The sequence below is a fragment of the Branchiostoma floridae genome, chromosome 18, assembly GCF_000003815.2.
Source record: "Branchiostoma floridae strain S238N-H82 chromosome 18, Bfl_VNyyK, whole genome shotgun sequence".
In the NCBI taxonomy this organism is placed as follows: Eukaryota; Metazoa; Chordata; class Leptocardii; order Amphioxiformes; family Branchiostomatidae; genus Branchiostoma; species Branchiostoma floridae.
The window spans coordinates 7,261,332-7,286,180 of NC_049996.1; the positions used below are offsets into that span (position 1 = coordinate 7,261,332).

At 40.9% G+C, this 24,849-nt stretch overlaps 2 protein-coding genes across 2 annotated transcripts; one reads left to right on the forward strand and one right to left on the reverse strand.

Annotated features, from left to right (window-relative positions):
- Positions 1–56: 56 nt before the first annotated feature.
- On the reverse strand, positions 57–9,907 carry LOC118406132 (matrix metalloproteinase-19-like; the record flags this gene model as incomplete). The annotated part of the gene is given in 6 exon segments (XM_035805996.1): positions 57–302; positions 793–881; positions 1,280–1,406; positions 1,785–1,954; positions 2,539–2,627; positions 9,475–9,907. Coding segments are annotated over 6 exon segments (841 nt in total), but the record flags the coding sequence as incomplete, so codon positions are not given.
- Positions 9,908–23,319: 13,412 nt separating this feature from the next.
- On the forward strand, positions 23,320–24,849 carry LOC118405831 (translationally-controlled tumor protein homolog). The gene has a single exon (XM_035805630.1). The coding sequence runs from the start codon at positions 23,746–23,748 to the stop codon at positions 24,274–24,276; it is 531 nt and encodes a 176-aa protein (XP_035661523.1). The 5' UTR covers positions 23,320–23,745; the 3' UTR covers positions 24,277–24,849.

Below are 24,849 nucleotides of genomic sequence, written 5' to 3' on the forward strand. Positions count from 1 at the left end.
TTATACATTTCAGATATCTTATAGTGAAACCACCTTACCAGAGCAAAAATACTCACCATACAGTTGCTGAATGCCGCGTGTATCGTCCACGGGGAGCTTGAAGTCCGGGTCGTACCCTTGGTAGAACGGGGCCATGAGCGCCCCTGGGTACGAGGAGTGAGCCAGTCCCAGGGCGTGGCCGATCTCGTGCGCAGTAACGATGAACAGGTTGGTCCCGGCGTACATCCCGTCCGTCCACTGTTCGTCATCGTCGAAGTGCGTTCGGCCATCTTCGGGGTAAAACGCGTGGGCGAGAGTACCACCTATAGATACAACAAGAAGTAAAGATTAAAAATGACCTAGAATTTGCTTTCTAATAAGCCATTCCCTAGCCTAAGGTCGAGTCTTGTACATATGTGTTCTTTTTGATGGAAAAGTGCAAGGTAACGACACTTGGGTAGACGCAAGCCGAGCCATTTCTTTAATTTGCGGATCTTGACAAAATAGAACATAGCTTAGTTACCGTATATACAGGTTCCATGTATCAGAAAATGACCCTTCTTATTTTGACAAGTTTAATGAAGTGTAAAATGTACCTAAAATTCCACAAATCGCTCAAAAATTTCTTAGAGAAAAGCAAATCTTTCACGCTTCAATGGTGTCGTTTGCTGTCTTTTGCATTCATGCTTTTGAATTTGGCATGATATTCCAATTATAAAATCAATGTTTAAACAACGAAAATCCATAGGGAGTTGAATGGATATGTGATCTTAATACACATGATTGTGTATAAAAACGCGAGTTCTTTCTCACCTCTGCCGTCGAACGGGTACCCGTCCCTGTGGTCGAACCGTGAGAACTGGATGTTGATATCCGCGTTCGAACTGGTGGTCTCGCGGAACCTGGGGGAAAAAATTATCCGGACGTCAGCAATACACAATTTCACAAAAAAGATTTTTGGCGACGCCTCAGGTGCGAGGCTTAAAGAACATGACCACTGTTAAGCATACATTTAGGCCCCTTGGCTGTAAAGGTTATTGTCATAAGCTTAGAACCGTGAGAAGTTTTTTAAAGTAAAAACAAAATGCTAATTTCTTTTAATATCTGTTTTTGTGGTGCACGAGAATTAAGCATTAAGCCATTTCAGATAAGGTTGGTAGATCATAGCGTTGACTTTGAGAAAGTAGACATTTAATTTACGTTTGATGCACGAAAGGGAAACACTACAACCTTACAATCACAGTCTAAATTTCTTCACAGCCTAGCTCTTCAGAGCTGGCAAGGTCATGGTTGGACTCACCTGAGGGGTGTGACGTCACTCCACACCTGGAAGCCCCGTCTGATGGCCTCCCTGACCTGGGAAGGTGAAAGGTCAGGCGTATAGTTCCATATCCGGTAAGTCAGGTCATTCTTCTTCCAACGGTAGTCTGTAGAAAAGTACATAATGGCATATTACTATTATTAGAAAATACCATAACGGGCAATGCCTTTCAAACTATTTCTGTAAAAAGTATCGTTCCAAACATTCAACAGAAATACACATCATTTTCAGTCAGGAGTATCAAAGGCGCTAAAAGTTATAGTACTGTATACGAAAAGCCAAGGTTGTGGGGCCTACAAAAAGCTGCTATTACCTTCGCCATAAAGGTTATGTTTTCGGTAGCGTTTGTGGGGGGAGGTGTAGAAGACCTGGATGGACTGTATTAATTTTCGGTATGTGGGTAGGTCTTGATGAGACCTGGAGACGATTGGATTTTTGTCCCCTATAGCTAGTCTAGCAATAAGATAAATAGCATCTTTTTTACCTCCTGCAAAAGCGTATCTCTTGCTTCTGGTGATCTGTAACCCCGTGTCTCTGCGCAGGCGCTCTGATGGGGTGACGTCACGGACACCACAACGAGGCTTCCTCATCATCTCGACAGTCTTGTCGTCCAACAAACCGGTCTCTGGCAGCTGCGCGAAACGCTGGAAATCTCTGTAAGGGGGAAAGACACAATCGTTCTTAACTTAGACCATAAGTGTGACTGATACAGCGAAAAGATGTCATACTATAGGTGGAAATATGTTACGATTGCTGAATTAGAATCTAGGGGTTCTGGGTTAGAATCCCTGGTACGCCACAGTGTCATGCCCTTCGGAAAGATATTTGACACCTATTACCTCACTCAACTGTCAGGTGAAAATGAATACCTAGCTTTTGTTTGGGACGTTCTTTTAGATGGTACGCAAAGTCAGATCTCGAGGTAGAGTGTTTGCAGGAGAGTAACGCCCCCTGGCAGTTTCCTTTAAAGTGACAACATAACGAACGTGACTGTGGCGCGAGCGGTAACGCAACCCCGCAACTTGGTCATCTGAATTCAATTCCGTAGATCGGTGGGCCTGAGTTCAATCCCGGGTTGGCACATGTTGTAAGGGCATTCGGACTCGGAAATTCGTCTTTCGGAAGGGACGTAAAATAGGGGTCCCGTGTTGTAGGAGGTGCCTCGAGCACGTTAACAGCCTCATAACTCAGATGGGGCACCTATTGGCTGTAATAATACACCAAGTTATTTAACTTACTTGACTGCCTGAGTGAGACTGCCCTGCCGTATACTGGACAGTCTGCCGTCTGCTGGTTTCTCCACGTAGCCAAACTGCACCAGGTAACTCTGGGAACGAGAAACAAAACAGTTATGTAAAGAACAACCTGATTTATGGATTTTACCAAGTGGTTAACGTTGTGAGTATTTTAGACTAACTATACTATAAAATATACTAGTACGTCTTACATTGCAAGTGTGCTTCTGCTATGATTATTTATTCCATTGTCTTCTCTTTACTTTACTTTAGGATTTGGCAAATACAAAACAATAACATTAAGTAAAACAGAATTCAACATACATAAAAAGACAAGATGGTACCGAAAAAAATGAACGTTTACAAGACAAGTTGGTTTACAATCCACCACAAAAATCTACCTGATATCATTATTCAAAAATGTATTCATCACCATATACATGTAACAACTCCAACTATCATCTGGTGCCAAAGTTGACCGCGAGTAACACCCCCACTCTAAAAGTCGCCCATTGTCGCGTTCCTTATCCAACAATCCTTCGTGTTTCCGGTATGTTTGACATGATATAAATCTTGTACCTTGTTACCGCTCAGGTATAAACACCGGTATGTATATAGTTAGGCCCTGGAGCTATGCGTTCAGACGACAGGAATGCCACTTATTATGAAGTTGTCGAAAGTTTTGAAGGGGTCAGTCTGTTGACTGTGCATCATTGTAATGCCAGTGTATCAAATATAAGATTACAAGCGAAAACATGACACGGCTTTTAACAACAAAAAATACCATTTTTGCAAAGTTGACGTCCTTACAATTTGATCGAGATTAGGTCAGTTGAAAGAGTTGGAAGAGAAGAAACAAAGTCAAATAAATACACTTTGAGGTGTATATAAAAGATAAAAGATTTTGTCCTTTACGAGCTCAAAATTCGAACACCTTAAGGTGACGTCATTCTTCGAAGGAGTGCGCTGAGACGTCAGACTTGAGTCATTATTTAAGTAGGTCAATTGTCTACTTGAGACGTATCAGTTCCTGTTCCTGGTTATTTTTATGTCTTAAAGAAACGCCGTTTCCTTCAATGTTTACGACTTTAATATACAAAAATACAACATTCTCTGACGTCACATCGCCCGAGGTGTCATGGCCGTGTTTACAAACACTTCCGGTTCTCACTGTTCACCTGTGTCATCTGTTGTGTCAACACTTCCGGTTCGTATTGTCCACCTGTGATATCTATCGTCTAGACTATGACTTAACACTCAGGTATGACACGAACCAAAAACATCTCCCAAAAATATCCTCGGAAGTGAGAACAATGTGGGGATTTTACAAAGCCACGGTTATGTCAGGAATGTTTAGAATGTTTACTATTTGTCAGATTATCCAGTAAACAACAAATCATGATACAACACACTGATTTTGAGTGGCTAAAATCGGATAGATTTAAGCTCATCCGACATGCAGGCTACTAGGAAAGGTTGTAGACCTTAAGGGGGTATCTCACTGCACTTGGGGCACCGGTGCGGCACTGTGGGGTTTAAAAGAAAGATTACTCACTCGGCGAATTTCAAAGATAGACAACGAATTTTCTTACATTTGTGTATTTTGTTGTCTTCTAAGTCATACTTTAACGTATTACAAAATATCTAAATTATCAAAAATCGCGAAAATAACAAATCAGTGCCGCAGTGAATGAACCCCGCAGTGCTGCAACGGGGCCCCAAGTGCAGTGAGGACGGGACAATAAGCCGTGGTCCACTGTTCATTGTACTTGTTGCAAAGAGCTAGGGAAATTTCAACGGTACATTAAACCACTAAATACTGTACATAGCGTCTGCCTTCTCTGTCACGACCAGTGGAAGACTAGCTCTTCTGTTGAGTTCATTTGAGCTAAACTGTTTCAAGATAAATTTCGACGATATATCATTCAACCCCAACATCTGCTTGGAGATAAGCTCAGAGCACCAGCTACTAGTCCTTATTTCCGGACGACTTACAGCATGTAAACACTGTATAGACAGAAGAGATGTGGTGTTTTCAGAAAGAAAAGGCTTCTTATTATGTCAGTGCAGAAGTAGGCATTTCCCGTGCGTGTGTGCGAGCACTTAGGAACAATGCACACATACTTGACTTATCGGTTACAAGTATGTTGTAAATAATGATGGGAAAGATTTCATACCAACCTAAAGTACGTAATGTTAGGGAACTTTGTATATGCGATTTTGTACCGTCTACTTAGGAACAATAGATACATACTTTACTTATCGGTTACACACATACAGGTATGTCTGTAGTAAATAATGATGGGAAAGATTTCATACCGACCTAAAGTACGTAATACTCGAGAACTTTGTACTGTGAGTATATGCGATTTTCTACTGTCTATAAAGGACAATAGATACATACTTGACTTTTCGGTTACAAGTATGTCTGTAGTACATAATGATGGAAAAAAAAAGATTCTATATCGACATCAAGAACGTAATACTAGAGAATTTTGTGTTCGTGAGTATATGCGATTTTGTACGGTCTACTAGTAACAACAATGGAAACATACTTGGCTTATCGGTTACAAGTACATGTATTTCTGTTGTAAATAATGATGGGAAAGATTCCATACCGACCGTAAGTACGTAATACTCGAGAACTTTGTACTGTGAGCATATGCGATTTTGTACCGTCTACTTAGGGACAATAGATACACACTTGAATTATCGGTTACAAGTATGTCTGTAGTAAATAATGATGGAAAAAAAAGATTCTATATCGACATCAAGAACGTAATACTAGAGAATTTTGTGTTCGTGAGTATATGCGATTTTGTACGGTCTACTAGTAACAACAATGGATACATACTTGGCTTATCGGTTACAAGTACATGTATGTCTGTTGTAAATAATGATGGGAAAGATTCCATACCAACCGTAAGTACGTAATACTAAGAGAATTTTGTGTTCGTGAGTATATGCGATTTTGTACCGTCTACTGGGACAATATGGATACATACTTGACTTATCGGCAAAATCTGTTACGCGTAAAGCTCTGGTAAAACAGTAGTAGAAAAGTTGTCATGCCGACCCATAGTACGTAATGCTAGAAAAGTGCTAAGTATGCAATTCGCGAACAGTATATACTTAAGTACTTAGGAACAAAGGACAAATACTTGACATATCTGCAGAGATCAGCAAGTGACAACAACAAGTTGTTACAAGGTTGGCTTTAGAATTTTAGTAAACAATTGTAATGGGAAAGTTTCCATACCGACCTACAGTACGTAATACAAGAGAAATAGTTTGTATTGTAAGCAGTTTTTGCGCCGCCTCTAAAGGAGTAAAATCTGAAGAAAAAAATGGTGATATTCTACGCTATAATACTGATGACGATTTATTTTGCTCTAGTGGATGACTAAATGTTTGTATACAATCCTTTTCGATGACTCGAATTTGGTTGAAGAATTTTGAGGTTAGGCTGCGTCCTTCCTAACCGGAAGTCATGAGTAGCTAAAATAGAACATCGGGGTTTGTGGGTAATTAGTGCACTTCCGGTGGTGTCGGGTAAAACAATGACGTCACTAGTGCATAGAGAATGTCATACACTTTCTTTAATAATATCTTCGAAGATTGTTGTAAAACATAGTTATAGTAACTAGTATACAAGGAGTAAAGAAAACACATGACAGAAGAAGAAAGTGTATCACCCCCCAAAAATGTAGGAGATTCCATGGATTATTATTGACAGGTGCCTGTCTGATCTCTTGACGATAAGGTGTTTTCTAAGATCTCCTGTCTGAAGTAACATGGCGGCGTTACCATGGCAACGTGAGTGGAGCGACCTGCGTCAGGCCTGTCGTCTGACAGGTGGTTTGTTTGCAGATTTTGGCGCCAAAAGATCAACAAGCCGTCAGGTATATTGTCTCTGGAAGACGATGTAATGTTTTCCCAAGGAGATGATGCGTCTAAGAGTCCTTGTTTCCGACGCTATTTTGAGAAAAATAGGACACGCTTGAAAACATTAGTGCCGAAATTATCTATGAAACCCAGAGAGACGACAAAAGAAAACGATACAGTTTCATAATCGCTTTGACTAAACGGGTTTTTGTCACTTTTAAATACACATTTCTACTGCTGTAACATCGTCCGGATCAAAGTTCAATTGTTTAGACCTACTTGAAGAACGAGTTTAAACAAGAACCATAGTATTTGAGACGAGAAGTGCTTGGGGAATCTCTGTGCAATTGTAGTGTCATCTAGTCTACCATACAGTCGTCCTACTGTGCATAATATAGCTCAGTATAGCTTTTGAGGATATACTAGAAGTAAAAACGTAAGTCTTAGAGATATCTCTTCCCAATTAAACCCCTTGCTGTTAGTCTCTACTTGAATCCATAGGTCCATGAAAATTCGACCAAATAGACATGCCAGATGAGTTAACAACCAGTCCACTAACGTCTACGGAATATGTTTTCTATCTACATGTGTTTGGCCAATTTCTACTATTTTATATAGTGACCTATGCAGTCTGGTAGAGACTAGGCTAGAAGCTACAATACTGAACATAAACCACAATTCCGCCCCGCGTATCACAGCTACAAGACTGAGCACAGACCACAATTCAGATACAGGATGTGCATCACAGCTATCAACAAAATGGTTGACCCAAGGCTTGCCGACAACACGCTTATAAACAGTGCTAATACATATCACTCACAATTAACCCCCATTACCATGTTCTAAAGGCCCGCCTTTGATGGAAGGTTAGGTTCCATACCACCCGGATTGAACTAACTTCTGTGCGAACATTTAACATTCAAATTGAAAGTGTCAAATAGTTTTAGAGTGAGTGAACGAGCGAATGAGCGAGTGAGTGAGTTGACACAAACATTACAAAACCTGTCCATATAAACAAGATTTCATCGGTACTCTGACTATTCTTCTTGGGCAGTTTTTAGACTGTATTTTTCCCGTCTAGTTGCTATCATTGACGCATCTTGTGGTGGTCTTGTTTTAATGGACACGGATAGGTGAGACAGTAGCTTGAACTCAAATCAAGTAAAAGAGGCCTTTGTAGTCAATGTTTAGTAGAAGGAAGAGCAGATTACCACTGAATGTAGCTACCGTCTGCAGGTCAACTTCATGATGTCTTTATTCTAATCCTTGTCCGTTTATATTCTACATTGAGCCGTCTTTGAAGATATTTGTAGAACACATTATCGAGCCTTTCTAGCGTAAACTTTGCCATTTTGTCCTTTCTTTAACTTTATATACGCACTACCGGTTGAGATATACCTATTGATATAGAGTTAAACACGTGCATTCTTCACAGCTTCAATGAAGTCTTTTCATCGATGTTGGAGTTTGAATGAAGCCTAATGATAACTACAGGACTGTATAACTAGATTTGTGACTGTATTCAAGGCGGGATTTTGGGAGTGTATGTTAGGAGTTCAGGCGGTCCAGAAATAGCTAAACAAAGGGTAACATGAAAGGGCAAAATGACAACCCTGAGTTCGACAACCTTTCCCGGAACATTAGCGTCTATTTTGGGTGCATCCCCGGGGCGACTTACACTCGCCCAAAATATCGTGACTTTGCAATTCCTTTTTTCTAGTTAAAAGTCCTTCTAGAGTTACTGGATAAAAGAAGGGAAGGAGGCCGATGACCAGTGATGACCAGTTTGGCCAGGCTATGCTGTCTCAAACTAAAGGTCGCGTCTTGATAAGATAAGGTACCCTTCGGCCTGGCCTAAACTCCAAGCAGATGCGAAACAGTCGAGCTTGTTTTGTTGGTCTTTCGTGGCCTGTTGTGCGTTTCTACGCTCCCCCCTCTCTCTGTCTGTTTGTCTCTCTCTCTCTCTCTCTCTCTCTCTCTCTGTGTGTCTCTCTCTCGTGCGCGTGCCCTCTCTCTCTCCCTCTGTCTCTCTCTCTCTCTGAAATCCTCTCTGCCTATCACTCTCTCTCTTTCTCTTTCTGTCTGTCTCTCTCTCTTGTGGTGCGATTTTGTCTGCTCGATACTTTCCTCTTAGCAAAAGGTGCACACTACAAGAGACATATCTATAAATGTGAAGCGGCCCAAAACGACACATCTGCTTAGAGATCATCCCCGGTCTGTTTTCGCCTTATCTAGCCCGAGGGTAAGAAAAGGCCACTACTCGGGTTATTGTCTTCATGTGGACGTGGTTACAACTGTTCTGTGTTTTCTCTAACTGACAGTAATTGGGACAAACAAGTCGGGAACTTCGCATCAGGATGCGGCCAACCGGCCAACAGGAAAGAAAACGAAATTCGTTTGTTTGTCGCTACTAAATTCTCAACGCACTTTTGTGGACCTGTAATCTTTTTCGTGGGCGTATTTCTCTCTGTAATAAAGGGGTTCTCGACAAGTCCATTCTACAGAGTGTTCACGTTATTCAAATATCATGTTTTGTCCAAATATCTCACAAGCTTACAGGATAAAGGTAATAAGTGGTTACAGTTACACTCAAGCGCTACTAGTGACAGGTTTTGCGATGGGTGTATATAGCCACATTCTCTACCTGAGTCTTCTTTCTTAGATACTGGATAATCTCACCTTCAAGAAGGAATCTTTTCCCACACTCTGTCTTGAAGGAGGTCGTAACAAGTGGAGAAGGCCTTCAAGACCCCAGAAATACTGTACAAGACGACGCGGAATGCCAAGAAAGGTAGACACACATACAAAACTGTCCCATACTACTTTATACCGTAGCTGCACCTTCCAAACGGACCCCCACACCACCAAAAGTGATAAAAGCGTTCGTAAGCTCCAAGCAGATATTGGGTTGGAAGATTTAACGTTTTCTAACCGGTCAGCTTTTCTGAAAGCCCTGTGAAACTAACAACCGATTAGGTAACGTTGCGTTTTTCCACCCCCAACGTCTGCTTGGAGAATCAGCGCTCACAAAACTGCGAAAGTTTCCGTACTCACCAATGGGTCGTCTTCTTGACTAAAGTTGGTGACTCTCTCGGTGACTGGCGCAGCGTTCCCGCTTTCTCTCTCCAAAACTGCGACTAGAACTAAAACTACCCAACTCGCCAGCTTGGCCATCTTCCCTGTCTGTTTACCACGCGGTCTGGTCTCCCTGTAAGTCTAAAGTTCACCTCTCTGACCGCAGATCTAACTTGCTTACTGAAAAGTAACTTTCCTCAAAGTCGGTGGTTGAAGTTCTGCCCTCTGCGACCCGCTCTAGGCTCTCCGCAAATAAACTGATGAAATCTACAAGAAGAGCGACTTTTATATCTTAATGCGAGTCATTAAAGAGGAACTCCCGTCCTAATAAGGAATGTTGAGACAGTTGTTGTCAGAATAATTGACCGGTAAGTTTGCGTAGGACATCTCGTCATTGTTTGGTTATCTGGCCGTGTGACGTCGGGGGTTGTAACCGCCAACCGGGGCACCTGACCCAGGCCGCATCACTTCCGTTTCCGGTCAATCGGACGACTCACACAAGGTTGTTTTGTTTGTGGAAGGTTTTTTGGGAGTTGACTTTACGGATCAGGTATTTTTCCCGCTAAGGTAGCGGAAGGACCGAGGCGTCTGGTTGGACTATTTCAGGACTAGCCGACGTGAAAGACGCTCTGTCGTCAAATCGCACCGACCAAATACAACAAAAAGCCTGTATTTACTAAGTATATATCATTACCCCGACTACACTGTAAGGGGTGATTTACTACATATCAATCACGGTGTGACTTCGCCTAAGTAAACTTGTTTAAGTATCAACTCCACAGACCCTTGGGTTATGCTTCGGTGAAGAAGTAAAGAGAGATTTTCACGGAAAGTGCTCAGAGTGGGCGGTGGGGCTCTAGTACTGTTGATAAATGTTTTCCGCTTGTTTTTACAGCATCTTAAAAAACAAAAAAGGTCTTAGACTAGGCGTGTTTCATTGTCACTTTAGAAGACATTCAAAAAGGATGCCATAGTTGTAACTAAAGATCCCAGTCACTTTCGTCATACGACAGCTTTACGACAATAACTGGAGGTCTTAAGACTGTCGTATATTTGTCGTACACAGTTCGTCCTTGTCCACGACCGTCTCTACCAGACCCTACCATAGTCGCGCTTAAATCTCACGTCAAAAAGGGTTCGACGAATATGACTTTGGCTTGGATGTCGGTTTGAAAATCGTAACTTAACGTTCCAGTGTAGAATGTAGCTAAGATATATTGAGGCTGTAAATACAGTCTCTGTTTACACAATTGCAAGCTGCCCTAAGTACTTGTTTAGAACGTGACACTACCATAGGTACGGCTGTGGTTCGACTGGTACTAGCCACTGTGTAAGACAAAGGATTCACTTTTAAATTTCAAATAACTTCAGAGAAATACAGGTGTAACAGCAAAGTCTGTTAAAGAACAAATCATTGTCTCGGAATACATAATACTAGCTAAAAATTGTCCTTGGCACAGCGCGAAACAGCTATATATATATATATAGTAGAGATACATGTAGTTGAAATTGACGACTAAGGCCCATAGGGCCAATTGGTCCTTCTCCAACTAACTGATTCCTTTGGCATACAACTTGCCATGTTTTGTCTCTATTCAAGTTAGAGCCTCTGTTTTAGACCTTGGGTCTTCAAGTAACCTTCGTACATTGTTCACTTGTTCTTCATTATGTAGTTAGAAATGTATTCTGTTCTGACGGAAGACCAAAGTCCAGAGTGCAATGGTAGTAAAACTTTTAGTAGAAATACAACAATTCTCCATGGTTCACCCTCGTATGACGTTAGTCAAGATTTCATGATAAAAAGCGGAACTCTCTCTGTGTAATGTGGGTGTGGCGCTGACTTTGACTGTTCGTTTTATGATCAACTTCCTATGTTTTAAAAACTGTTTCCTCGTTTTGTGTTTTGGGGGGTTAATGAACTTGTGTACGAGTCAATGTCCTATTGTGTCAGTATATTTGCATTTAACGTTTTACAACAGGATACGAAAATATCCGGAAATGTTGCGTATGGCATATACTAGGAAAGAGTAAAGTTTGTAGAACATTTCACACTGGGACGTCCGTTCTCTATCTAACAAGGTAGTAAAAAGGATAGGACTTCTGAAATATATATTTTTTCATCTTGCATTTTGAAAACCTGGACAATACACTAGGAAAGAGTAAAATTTGTAGAGCATTTCAGACAAGGACGTCCATTCTCTATCTAACTAGGTAGTAAAAAGGACAGGACGTCTGAAATATATATATTTTCATCTTGCATTTTGAAAACCGGGACAATACACTAGGAAAGAGTAAATTTTGTAGAACATTTCAGACAAGGGCGTCCTTTCTCTATCTAACTAGGTAGTAAAAATGACAGGACTTCTGAAATATATATTTCTTTTATTTTGCATTTTGAAAACCAGGACAAGTATGAAAACTGCACTTCCAAGTAGGGATTGATTGTACATTGTAATGTTATTGATTCAACTCAACTCAAAGACTCACAATGGATTCATATTTTAGTCATGCAAGCTTCTGTTTCTTAAAACCGCTTTGCCACACAATGAAAACATTCAATATTATTCCTAACAACAATATGACTTGATGTGGCTTGTTAGAGATTCTGTGGTTTTGTTTGACAAGAGAACTTTGTATAATAACAAAACATCCGATATTATTCATACAGACTCTATGGCTTGATGTGTCTTGTTAGGGATTCAGTGTTCTCTTCTGTGGCTTTGTTTGACAAGAGCACTTTGTATGATATCAAAACATCCGATATTATTCATACAGAATCTATAGTTTGATGGGGCTATGTAGAGATTCTTGTATGCGCTGTTAGAATGTATGTTTTGTGTGTTTAAAGGATTTACAGATTAATTTTTCGACGATGTGTCATCACCTAGATCGCTCTCACAGCGGCCCTCTATTTGTTTGTCTGCGTGAAACGGACAGTAACACTTTATCCCGTGGAAATGCCAGGAAAAGGCTACTGGATGATGTGGATTTTTTCAGGTGTCAAAACATTAGTCGTTGAAGTTTTGTGTTTACTCTACATGTATGTATGAATGTTGAGCCCTCAAGTATCTATGTATTACGTCATAGAGAAGACAAAGGTGTTATACATGAATGTGTTGTGTTGTGTTGTGTTGTGTTGTGTTGTGTTGTGTTGTGTTGTGTTGTGTTGTACAAGTATGACACAGCAAAAAGCCTTCTTTTCGCTCTCATTTTTTCTATCTGACTAGCTGTCTTCGTGTTGTATTACTTTCCCTTTTTGTGTCCATTTTCTTTCTTCCTCAACAACAAAAGACTTTCGTTCTTCAATTCTCTCTCCGTCTCCCTCTCTCTCTCTCTCTCTCCCTCTCTCTCTCTCCCTCTCTCTCTCTCTCTCTCCCTCTCTCTCTCTCTCTGTCTCTCTCTCTCTCTCTCTCTCTCTCTCACACACACTCTCTCTCTCTCTCCCTCCCCCCCCCTCTCTCTCTCTCTCTCTCTCTCTCTCTCTCTCTCTCTCTCTCTCTCTCTCTCTCTCTCTCTCTCACACACACACTCTCTCTCTCTCTCCCTCCCCCCTCTCTCTCTCTCTCTCTGGCTTCCTTTCTTTTTTAGTATGGTTGTATTTAATTTCTTTGGTTTTCTCTCTTCAATTCTCAACTCTTTTGCTTTTGCTCTCTTTTTTCTTTTCCATATGCAATTTGCAAAAAAAAAAACTTGGACTTGTTGATGAAGGTTAGGCATACAGATAATCAGATCTAGATACTGAAAACTTTTCTTGCATTCGCCAAGACACGTATCACACAAAACCACTACTTGGAGACGATTTTACAAGCTCCTTCAAACCCTTGTGGTTTTTGACAACCGTCCACCTTCCAAGTACACTCCAAAGTAGAGCTTAATTGACCCAATAAACATAACTTGATTTTATCGTATTTAGGAGTGAGACCTGGAGAGCCAAAATGAACATGAGGTTCAAATTTTAAGGGTCTTTAAGTCGTTACCAAGCAGGCGAAAGACGGAAGTATTTCTTCCGTGTTGATTAAAGAAAGTAAACTTTGTCGCGTGGCAAGCCGTAAAATTCTACTTGTCGCCACTGAGAAGTTAATTAGGACTTCCACTGTAATTAGATTAGAGTAAATGTTATCGGGGAAAAGGAAGGCTGTAACTCTCTCTCTTGCTTTTGTAATCAGAAGAAAAACGCCTCAAATGCCAAAATGGCATAGGAACTAAAGAGATTGAACACGTCCATATTTCGTAGTGTGTCCGTATGTGCATTTCATGATATTGTAACGTTACACTATCAAGAAACTTTGAACACTGTAAGTGTTTGGAAAATATATATCTTAATACAGGTGTTGACACTTAGTAAGGTGATGCATACTTGCAATATATGCTGTTAGTTGCAGCTCTTGTTATAAGATGTAGTTCATAATTTAAGCTCTTGCTATAAGTTAGCTGAAAGATGTACCTCTTGTTATAAGCTAAATGTAACTTTTGTTAAAAGTTAGATATAGCTCTTATTATCAGCTAGATGTAGCTCTTGTTACTAGTATACGCTAGATGTACCTAGATGTAGCTCTTGATGTAAGCTGGATTTGGCACTTGTTTTAAGCTAGATGTAGCTTAATGTACCTTCTGTTATAAGGTAGATGTAGCTATTGTTATAAGCTAGATGTAGCTTAATGTACCTTCTGTTATAAGGTAGATGTAGCTATTGTTATAAGCTAGATGTAGCTTAATGTAGCTTCTGTTATAAGGTAGATGTAGCTATTGTTATAAGCTAGATGTAGCTTAATGTAGCTTCTGTTATAAGGTAGATGTAGCTATTGTTATAAGCTAGATGTAGCTTAATGTAGCTTCTGTTATAAGGTAGATGTAGCTATTGTTATAAGCTAGATGTAGCTTAATGTAGCTTCTGTTATAAGGTAGATGTAGCTATTGTTATAAGCTAGATGTAGCTTAATGTAGCTTCTGTTATAAGGTAGATGTAGCTATTGTTATAAGCTAGATGTAGCTTAATGTAGCTTCTGTTATAAGGTAGATGTAGCTATTGTTATAAGCTAGATGTAGCTCTTATTATATGTTTACTCTTGTTAAAAGCTAGATGTAGCTCTTGTTCTAAGCAAGATGCATTTTTAACGCTGTATCGTTACATTCTGTTCAATATTTCCTCTCTGAATCATCAACAATAGCCACACATATGTTTTCTTGGAATCAGCTGTTTACGCGAAGTTTTGCCCGATCGTGCCGGCACTGTGGCGACTCCGGTCCCCACAAATCCAGCCTAAACACCGTAATGACCACGTGTGGTGCTTCCTTCCGTGCAGGGGACGGGCGCGAGCCGGCAGTAGTGTCGGGCATGGCGCCTAACGTTTCCTACCGCCACCTTATACTCTTTCCTCTCTTCAACTGATCATTGTAATTAGTACGAACACTTACTACACAATAGGGACACGGTAACAGGTAGCTAAGCAATTTAAAGCATTAGTGTTGTCACAATACATTTTCCTTTTGTCTGACAATTTTAGTCTTCAAATTTTGGACAGTGTCGGACATGGCGTCCTATCGCCACCCTAACTCTTTTCTCTCTTAAACTTATCGTTGTAATTAATAAGAACACTCACTACACAATAGGGACACTGTAGGAAGAACATATATTTAAGTAAGTTAATCACAATACATGCTTTTGTCTGACAATTTTAGTCTTCAAATTTTGGACAGTGTCGGACATGGTGAAAAACGTTTCTAATCTTTCTTCTCTTAAACTGATCACAGTAATTAATGAGAACACTTACTACACTATAGGGACACTGTAGGTAGAACAGGTATTTAAGCAAGTTAAGAGTTGTTGTCACAATACATGCTTTTCTCTGACAATTATGGTGTTCAAAGTTTTGAATATTGTCGATCGGACATGGCGCCTAACGTTTCCTATCGTCACCTTAACTCTTTCCTCTCTTAAACTGAACATTGTAAGAACACTTGCCACATTGTAGGAACGATAGGTACTTACGCACCTTAATCATAGGTGTTGTCACAACGCATGTCTTTTTCTGATGCTCAAGTGTTTGGACAAATGTCGCTCATGTTGCCCAGTATTTCCTGTCGTTACTAAAAACCTCTTTCCATGAAACCAGGTACTATATGGTTTGGTACTTAAACATGCTAATCATACTGGTGTAATGATCAAGTGGATAAAGTATTCGCATTGCATTCGGTAGGTAGTGAGTTCGATGATACATTCTACTTTCTTTATTTAGCATTCAGTATTTGGGAAAGACTATGGTAGTTGTACATGCACCTATACCCCCTACTGTTGTGTGTGGCCCAAGGGCTATAAAAACGGAGATGGGCACCGCCCTACGCGGTAAGGACTTTAAGTAACTACCTAATCATATGTGTTGTCATATACCTATATATAAGCAAGCAAGCTTTATTGGCACGACAAAAAGTACAGTGACTTTCGCATGGTCAACTATAAACTACAAATTAGGGATACTGACTAAATAATATATTCGGTACATAACTTTCATTGTCAACTCGAGTTTTAGAGTTGGAAATGGCACCAACCTTTTCCTATATATTTATCACTACCTTAATATGTTACACTGTAAATCTAAGCGTTTTTCGTACGGTACGTACTTGCTATCATTACCCTCAATTCATACAAATAGATACACACTGTATACACTGTCACAATGTAGTTCTTTCTTTGTCCAGTCAAATGATCAAATTGTGCTTGACATGAGCTCAATTGTGCTCAACCTTTGTCGCCAAACATTTCCTATAATTAGCTCAAATTTCTCCTGTGTTGAACTGAGCATTGTTTGCAGAACGAGATAATGATAGGCTTAGTCACAGTTAATCGTTTCTTTGTCAGCTCGAGTGGTCTAAGTGATAATCAACGTTACAGTCATTTTGACAATAGGTTTGCTTCAAATTTTTGCATTTATGTGTTTGGATTGATGACTGTTTTTAAGAGTGTCTGACAGGAAAGAATTTCAGTTATTTGAAGACATTGTTAAGTGTCAAACTAATTTCATAACATTATATGCTACAGACGTTTTCAGCATCACAAAGAAGCGGCAAGAAGTCGAATTCACTTTAAGTAGAGTATAAATCCTGCGTTAGTTTGACATTGTACATATATGTTATGTATCATCTGTCAACTATTCTTTTGTTGCGACCTGTACTTAACCTACTGGGTATATATGTACAATAAAGGTCTTCATTCATTCATTCATTCATTCATTCGTATATTTACAGAAGGTATAAAATGAGGATAGTTGTTGTATGTGTATTTAGCTGTACATTTTGGATAATCTGTCATTTGGACAAGTACTTGCTATAGTCAGGAAGAAAAACGGCCACGTTAACTATCGATGTATACGCTGTGTTTTACAGACAGGACCTGGGGCATTGTGACCTCTTGCTAAAATTACCGACCAAAATTACAGTCACTGTCTTGTTATGTTGAAAACACATCAATTACAGAACGATTAGACCCGGGGGTGTAGTGTGCAGACATGTGTATCTATTGGGCATAGTTTTTGCACCTGGATTAAGAAGACAAAAAAGTAAAAATTCCTACCAAGTTAAGTCGAACTTCCGTACAAGTGAAGTAAGCGGAAATCTGGGGTAAGTAAAATGATGTTTTTTCCGCGTTGAAGAAAAGCAACGTTACGTCTTTAACCGGTTTCTTAGCGTTGTGCTTTTGCGACTAAGATATGTAACTAAGCTTTTGCAGCTTACACACCTGCAAGCACTGTTCACAAGACGAACAACGACTTCTAATTCTATGTTTGTTTGGAGGACGTTTTCCAAGAATTGCAGGGCGAATTTCCGACTTACCAGACTTGGATACTAAAGGAAACGGCAGACTGAGATTGGGCGTAGTTTTGCTGATGTACAAGATACCTTTATTTCAGCTTCCTGTCACAAGGGAAGGAATATAAAAGCATATAACAAAGCAAGGAGAGCACTTGAATTCACACACATGTACAAATGCATCAAATACTGGTAATACCCCCCTCACATTAGGCGAAAATCGATCGGACGACGAGTCTGCGAGCTCTAAATTACGAGGCATGACCCTGCTGCCGACGAAGAAATGTTCCCCCCTTCCCGTCAGGGTCATTCCTCCTCGTAATGTAGAGCTCGCAGACTCGTTGTCCGATCGATTTTCGCCTGATATGAGGGGGGGGGGGTATAAGGTCCTGCTCACATTAATTCGTCGTACGATCGTCGTACGAGCGCAAGCTGAGGGCATAGTCTTTTTCCTACAAAGACTGTCCTAAATCCTCCTCGTGGTTGGTTTTGTCTCAGCTTTAATTTCTTGGACATTCTGCTATACATGTATGTACACCAAAATCATACGATAACAATAGACGGAAAAGCAACGCCAGTCCTATACATTATCTGCTCCTTCTGTGCCTGTATTGCAAGTAAAATGTTGGGACAGAGTTTTATGTACAAGTTTTACGCTATCGTTCCGCCACTGTTATGATTGACATTGTCCACATGGCCTTCGCTTTAGCCCTGTAAGATATATCATTATAGATTATATCTGACAAATTAGCCTTGGGTTCTTTACATGGGTGTCTGTGCCTGTAGATTTAGCACAAGAAGGTGGATGATTCAGCAAATTTATAGCGTCTTTTGTATGATCCTCAACTTTGCAAGACTAAATGGACATGAGAGGGAATCATACTTTAGGGCCTGGTCACATACGCCGTAAGATGGGACCCGGGGACCCGGAGCGTTTTTGTGATAGTCATCTATGTGTCCTGCAAAATTTAGCTGTCGAACTGCACAAAAGGCTGTCTTTGATCCTTGTCTGTGGTTGGTTCTCTCACAGCTAGCTTGAACATTCTACGGCATCAAAATCGTACGACGATCTATAACAAATGTGACAGAGGGAAGGGACGGTAGCAGAAACTTAGATTGTGGTTGTTAATAAGAAACGGCTTAATGTTTACAACAGTCTTTGTGCTCGTGGTATTCATGTGGTATTTCATCGTTCTCTGGAAGTTATCAAAGTACAATAAACGTCACAGAGGAGCTGTCATATGCTGTATTGTATGGATTATATGAATGAATGAATGAATGACAGGTTTATTCGTTCAAAACAATAAAAACGTACAAGCTTCTGATAGCAGCCCAAGGGCTGAATTGGTGGGCTTATTAACAGTTAAATTTCAATATGATCAAATTTCAATATGATCATTGAATACGGTATGCATCGATAAAACAATATTGGCTGTCTCAAAAGTTCGTTTTAAAGGAAACTACCAACAGATTTCTGAGATGACACTAGCTTGTTTCTTATTTCGGGTCATTGACCTTTCAGTCAACAGGACATTTTGTTGCCAACACTTTATCGTGACGTCATTGAACTGCTATCGAAGATGTCTCGAGGCGCTGTCTACGTAACATCGTCTCCGTCTTAAGACATTGTCGAAGACGTCTGGTATCCTTAATGATCATTGAGGACACCGGAAGACATGAATTTAGGACGAAGGAATGTGGGAATTAAGATATTTCATGACGTCACATTCTTATCTTTATTGGAATCGTCTGAAGGCACTGTTGAGTGTCCGGATCACTTCGTTAAAACCGTTTAAGATGTCGCGTTGTTTCTAAGATGTCATACGCGGTGCGTTTATGATGTTACCGAAAGTACTGAAGAACGCTAATATGTTCTTCCATGTCGTAATCGTACGTTATATTTTATAAAGGAAGACGTTATTGTACGTTAGCCCAGATCGGTATTTTCAAGGATCTGAAAAAAAAACGTTCTTTGCGACTTTACCAACACTTTGTCTTGGCACTGACCGATGCAAAAATTGACTTTTCTGTGTTCGCACGTTAGAAGTACATCTCAGAGTTGATCGTAATTGTACGTAAACCCTGTTTTGGATGCATTTCTGGACTCGCCACTTTTTGACCATGGTGCCACATCTTAGTGACCGTAAAGGGTTGTCACATGTCTCCCACGACGGCCATTTCCTATTCCGTACAATACCGAAGGACACAATCTCTAAATATTTCTTATTTCCCATTGCTTTCTGATCTCGGCTTCTTTAAAAATGTCAATCAAGTAAAACGGGGGTCGCCGCTGTTTTGTTCAAGGTGTGCGTGGGCTGTTTTTCTCTCTTCCCAGCGTCTTCTGAATTCCGCCTCTTAAAGTGTGTCAATCGATTGCAAGCAACAATAGGGATCGTCCCTAAGAATTGAGACCACAGGAAACATATGTTGTCGTCTTCTCAACGTGCAAGAAAACACGCACGTCTTCGGTTTTCTTGGTACGAAAGGAAGACGCATGATCAGTGTCATATAAGAAGCAAGCGTCGTAACTATACGTCTGTTCTTTTTCCGTTGTCATTGCTGTTATTGGGTGGGCCGACTACTCTCTCTTCGCAGCCAGGGGCTGAATTGTGAGGAGCTTACAGTAGCCAGGGCTAAATCGGAAGGGTCTGGGGCAACTGTCATTCGAAGTTAACTCAAGTAGTCTCAAAACGACAGTAATTGCACTAGCTTCGGCCATTGAACGGGTGTGGTTGTGAACCCATAGTCTTTTCGATAATAGTGGTGGATTCTTTAGCGTGCTCGGGGTGTGACTGCCCTGAAACACGGACCTCAATTGGACGACATATCCGAGGAAATGCATACAGCATTAGTGAATGAATGATCATGAATGAAGACCTTTATTGTACAATTAGTTGTCACTAAAAGAACGTTGGTCGTCCTTGAAACTAACAGCCACAGGGGACGTATTTGTGCCAGTCATACCCTTGCAGGGACACACGTTCGTCTTCGGCTTTCTTAGTAGACAAGAAAGAAGCAATTCTTGCCTGAGAACGTGCAAGACAACACGCACGTCTTCGGTTTTTCTTGGAAGATGAGGAAGCTAGATGTCCTAGATGTGTTCTACAATCTGTGTTACCGCCCCTTCCCCTTCCGTTTCGGAAATCCCTGTTTTATGTTATTTGTCACATGAAACATCATATAAATGTCACAAACGTTTCATGTATACATACACTAGTGATCCTTGAGGAAAACCTGTTCCACAATCAAGGGAACCATCAAAATACCAACAAGAAACGAGCTTTACACTAGGCTTCTTAAACTAAAAGCATGTGCTATCGCGACGTAGCTCCTGTACATATGTTCGTGCTCTGACTTAATTGTGTGAAATATACGAATTGCATGAATAGCTATAGGGGTTGTGAAGAGTTTATTGTTGGAAAAGAAGTACCATTTCCTGTCGGATCACAGAAGCATAAGTGAACCTCCCCCAACCTACCCCAGATGTTCTCCCCTCTCCTCTAACCATTCGTGGTTGTACCTCATTGCGGTCGGGGTGTGTTCACCGCCCACCCACCCCAGAACACACCCTCCCCCGACGTACAGGCTGATTGATAACCTAGTTAGACTTACGAACTGGTAATTGAAGTTGATGCTCAACCTTGAACGGAGTAAATTGTTATGACTATTCAGCACTTAGAATGAGACACCCCGCGTGGTTCATGCCTTGTGGAACAACAACTGCTTTGATTCCTTCCTTAGTTGACCTCTTCTTCGCTACCTTGTATTGTATTGCTTGTATTGTATTACCGTACTTGCCGTTCAACCTTGGATTTAGTTTTTTACTTGATTTTGTTACTCAGACCGTAATTGTGCTACTCGTTCCTTCTAATTAAGGCCATTATTACGCCACTCTTCTGACATGGCGGCCCCCATGTGACGTAAACTTACTGTGACTTACTGTGACTTTGAGTTAAGTTGCAAGTCAGGATGCGTTAAACATCCGCTGGACAGAGCATTGGTTTAACCGACCAGCCCGACATTGGCTTCACATTGGCTTCTTATACATTGGCAACCAGGGTAAAACGTGTCGCCCGCTCGCAGCATGACTTGCTTAGTTCATGGCTATTACACTTGTTATGACCAAGGACGTTATATCAACTGACTGACGAGGAGCCATTAAACACCCGGCCGCCGTGATGGTGACGCCGCTACCCTACCCCACATATCGTGTCTGTGTTATCTGTGAGTAGACAGGAAATGGAGTTCTCTTCGGAACTTGTGGAGAAGAGAACTTCCTTTCAAATTCTGCTACACAAACTTAACACGAAAAGTTGTCGGAAAAGCATTCCAACCTGTTGGCGTTTGTTTTCAAGCTTCGTTAATGTCTTCAATCTTCGAAATGTCTTGAAACAACTGCCTTTGAACAATACAGTACCATTTCCTTATAGAATACAACTCAATATCGGTTAAAGATATAAGAAATTCTTGTTGGAAGAAATTAATGAACCATTGTAATCATTATCGTAACTTATCGCTTAAGGACCACGAACTTGGCCTTGAAAACTTCCACGTAGTACCATCACGCGATCGGGTAACTTGGAAAAGTTTGCGTGGTCTATAAGAACAGGAAGGAAATGCCAATGATTGAATTGGTGATTCCAGAAAACCAAATGTCCGTGGAACCACCGTGACAGAAATGTGGTTTCTCAGTCGCCGTCACAGAACAGTCTGCACGTACGTACACGTACATCAGGGGGTGGTTTTCCCCACAAGAACTTGGTACGTCACACTGACGTCACTCTGGCAGATTCTCTTAAGCCCTAAGCTGTCATAACAGAACAGGAGAGACACAATAACAACCGCTGTTTTTGGAGAATTAAGGAGGAATGTGCATCCGCCAAACCCTCACCTGGCAACTTAACGCTTTCTTCCTTAATGTTATATCGCAGAGTCATGGAGAAAGATAGCTATAGATAAAAGGAAAGGGTAAACTTAAGGTAGTCCCATAGCCGTTTTTAAGGCGGTAGGGGCAGTGGGCTGTTATCCACAGTGTCTCACTGGGAACGGTATTGGAAGGTGGAGCCCATCCCTCTTCTATCTCCCATTGCCTTTTACCTCCCCAACTGCATATTTTTACACATCGATGGAGTAAACTGCCTTTTCCAATGACAAAGTCTAGGCAGGAATGCTAAGAATCAAATCCATAACCTCTAAACCTTTTGTCCTCTAGTCTAGCCACTCGGCCATTTGACGCCACAATCAATAGGAAATATAGGAAACTCTCCAAAAGGAGGGGGGTATTTTGTTAGTACACTTCTAGGACACCACTGTATCACTGTTCACATCGGCGACAACAAACGGCTCCAAACGGACTCGTCAACTTGTCTTGAGGGGATTAAAGGATTGCAGACGACACACAGGAGTTAGTACAGACCTGTGCTACCGTCAGGATCTCTGGTCTGCCTTCTGTCAGTGGATCACTGTTATTGTATAACTTGTTGTTGTTGCTGTCTATTTCACCGCTAGACGTGGTCTCAATGTGCTATTCCCAACTTGGTGCCTCCTAGGTACTTGTACACTGGCACTTTGCAGAAGTTCGTGTTTTAGTAAATCTTGTTGTTGCTTCGATGTATTTAGACAGAACTTTGTAACCGTCTTTCTGTTTACCTTTTCCGTGCTAAGTCTTCTCTCATGCCTGCCAATGTCATAATATCCACTGCTCTCTCTCTTTTTCGGGGGCGGGGGGATTCTGTATACTTGGTAGATATCTAACGTAACGTATAATGTTCTATGTTAGACATGAAAGTGCCGGTGGTTCTGGATGGTAAAGAATTCAAGCTAGCATGGTCTCTAACAGACTCTGTGGGCTACAATAATGGGAAAATCAGAAATTAGCCGAATAGAGAGGTCTGCTTTATACAAGCATTAAAAGCATAGACGACTTACTAGTAGTTACTCTTCAAGCAGATGTTAGGCTTCGTCTTGCTTACACTTCCATGGTTACTGTCTAGGGTTATAACAAGCAACTAGCTTTACGTTAATGGAAACCGGTGTTAAGAAAGTTGTTATTCCTGGTAAAAGAAGATACTTAATACCTTACCCCACACTTCAACGTCATATAATTTACTTCACAAAAACAAATACACAAAAACACTGACAGTCGTTTCGTCGGTTAGATTTTCGTGACATTTTTTGTAGTATATCGACCAAATGTGCTTAGTAATAAGGAAAGCAAAACATCTCCATTATAACTGCTTATTCATTGAATTTGCGCACTTTTAAAATCAAATTCAATGATACGGTCCAACTGAAGGGACAATCATGGGACCGAAATGCATATGCCACGTTGCACCGCCATCTTGATAACCTTTAAACCCGGAACCCTTTTGTTATTGAACTCGTACTTCAACTACTTGTCTTGATCAGAGAGTTTGTTCGCTTGTTCGCTCTGTCCGAGGCCGAAAGATGGGTCCACGACGTGCCCTGCTGTCAGTGCTGTTTCTGTGCGCCGTGACGACACATTTGTCAGCCGGACTGATCATCTACAAGGACGTCATCAGCGGGGACGAAATGTTCAGCGACATCTACAAGATCAAAACCTTCGCCGACGGTTTCTTCTACGACGTCGAGGGCAAGTTGGTGACGACCCAGGAATACTTGATCTCCCTGGACTCGTACTCGGATATCATCGGCGTTGACATCGCTGTTAATCACAATCTTCAAGAAACTAACTTCACCAAGGACGAGTACAAGACATACATTAAAGAATACCTCCGAAGGGTCAAGGCCTATTTAGACCCCGACAGGGTTCATGACTTCAGGGCTGCTGCACAAGGCGGGATTGATCGAATTCTGAAGAGCTTCGATGGCTTGAAGTTCTTCACAGGAGAATCTAAGAACTGCGAAGGCATGGTGGCACTTCTGGACTACATGGAAGATGGAGTTACTCCCTACATGCTCTTCTTCAAAGACGGTCTGGTGCAAGAGAAGGCTTAATCATGTGGATAAAATGCCGGACTCTCGAGTTATGCTGTTCACATACAGACAGCTCTCTACTGACTTAAGGCATGTGACACGCGTGTACCTAATGTTAAGACGCTGAAATCCTTATAACTTGCTCTCGCATAGTCGTATCAAGATGAAACAATGCTTGAACTGTTTAAAATGTACTAGGTGGTGTATTTGTATGTAAAATGTTAGACGTTTGGGTTAGACATTTACTTATGCTCAAGCCTTAGCGAGGACAGCACGTTAAGTCTTTATATTCATTAGCTTACCTTCTTTAAATTAACTTTATCCGCGACTACTTTGCTCAAAGTGAAGGAATCTTGTTAGGCCAAAAAGAGCACACATAATTTTTTTTTTCTAATTTGTCGATAAAAATGAGCTCTTGTGAAAATACGTTACAAGAAAAACAAAATAGCCGCGGACTCTTTCAAAAACAAGTGCGGATACTTCAAAATACACTAAATGTGTCAGCAACACTACGAGATATTATAATACGAGGGGCGTGCAATAAGAAATGTCCCTGACCCACTTCCAGTTGTTTGATCTAGATGAAATGTTGTA

What these genes read in the sequence shown, in the direction of transcription:
- LOC118405831 (XM_035805630.1), top strand. Translation starts at nt 23,746, where the DNA reads ATGGGTCCACGACGTGCCCTGCTGTCAGTGCTGTTTCTGTGCGCCGTG.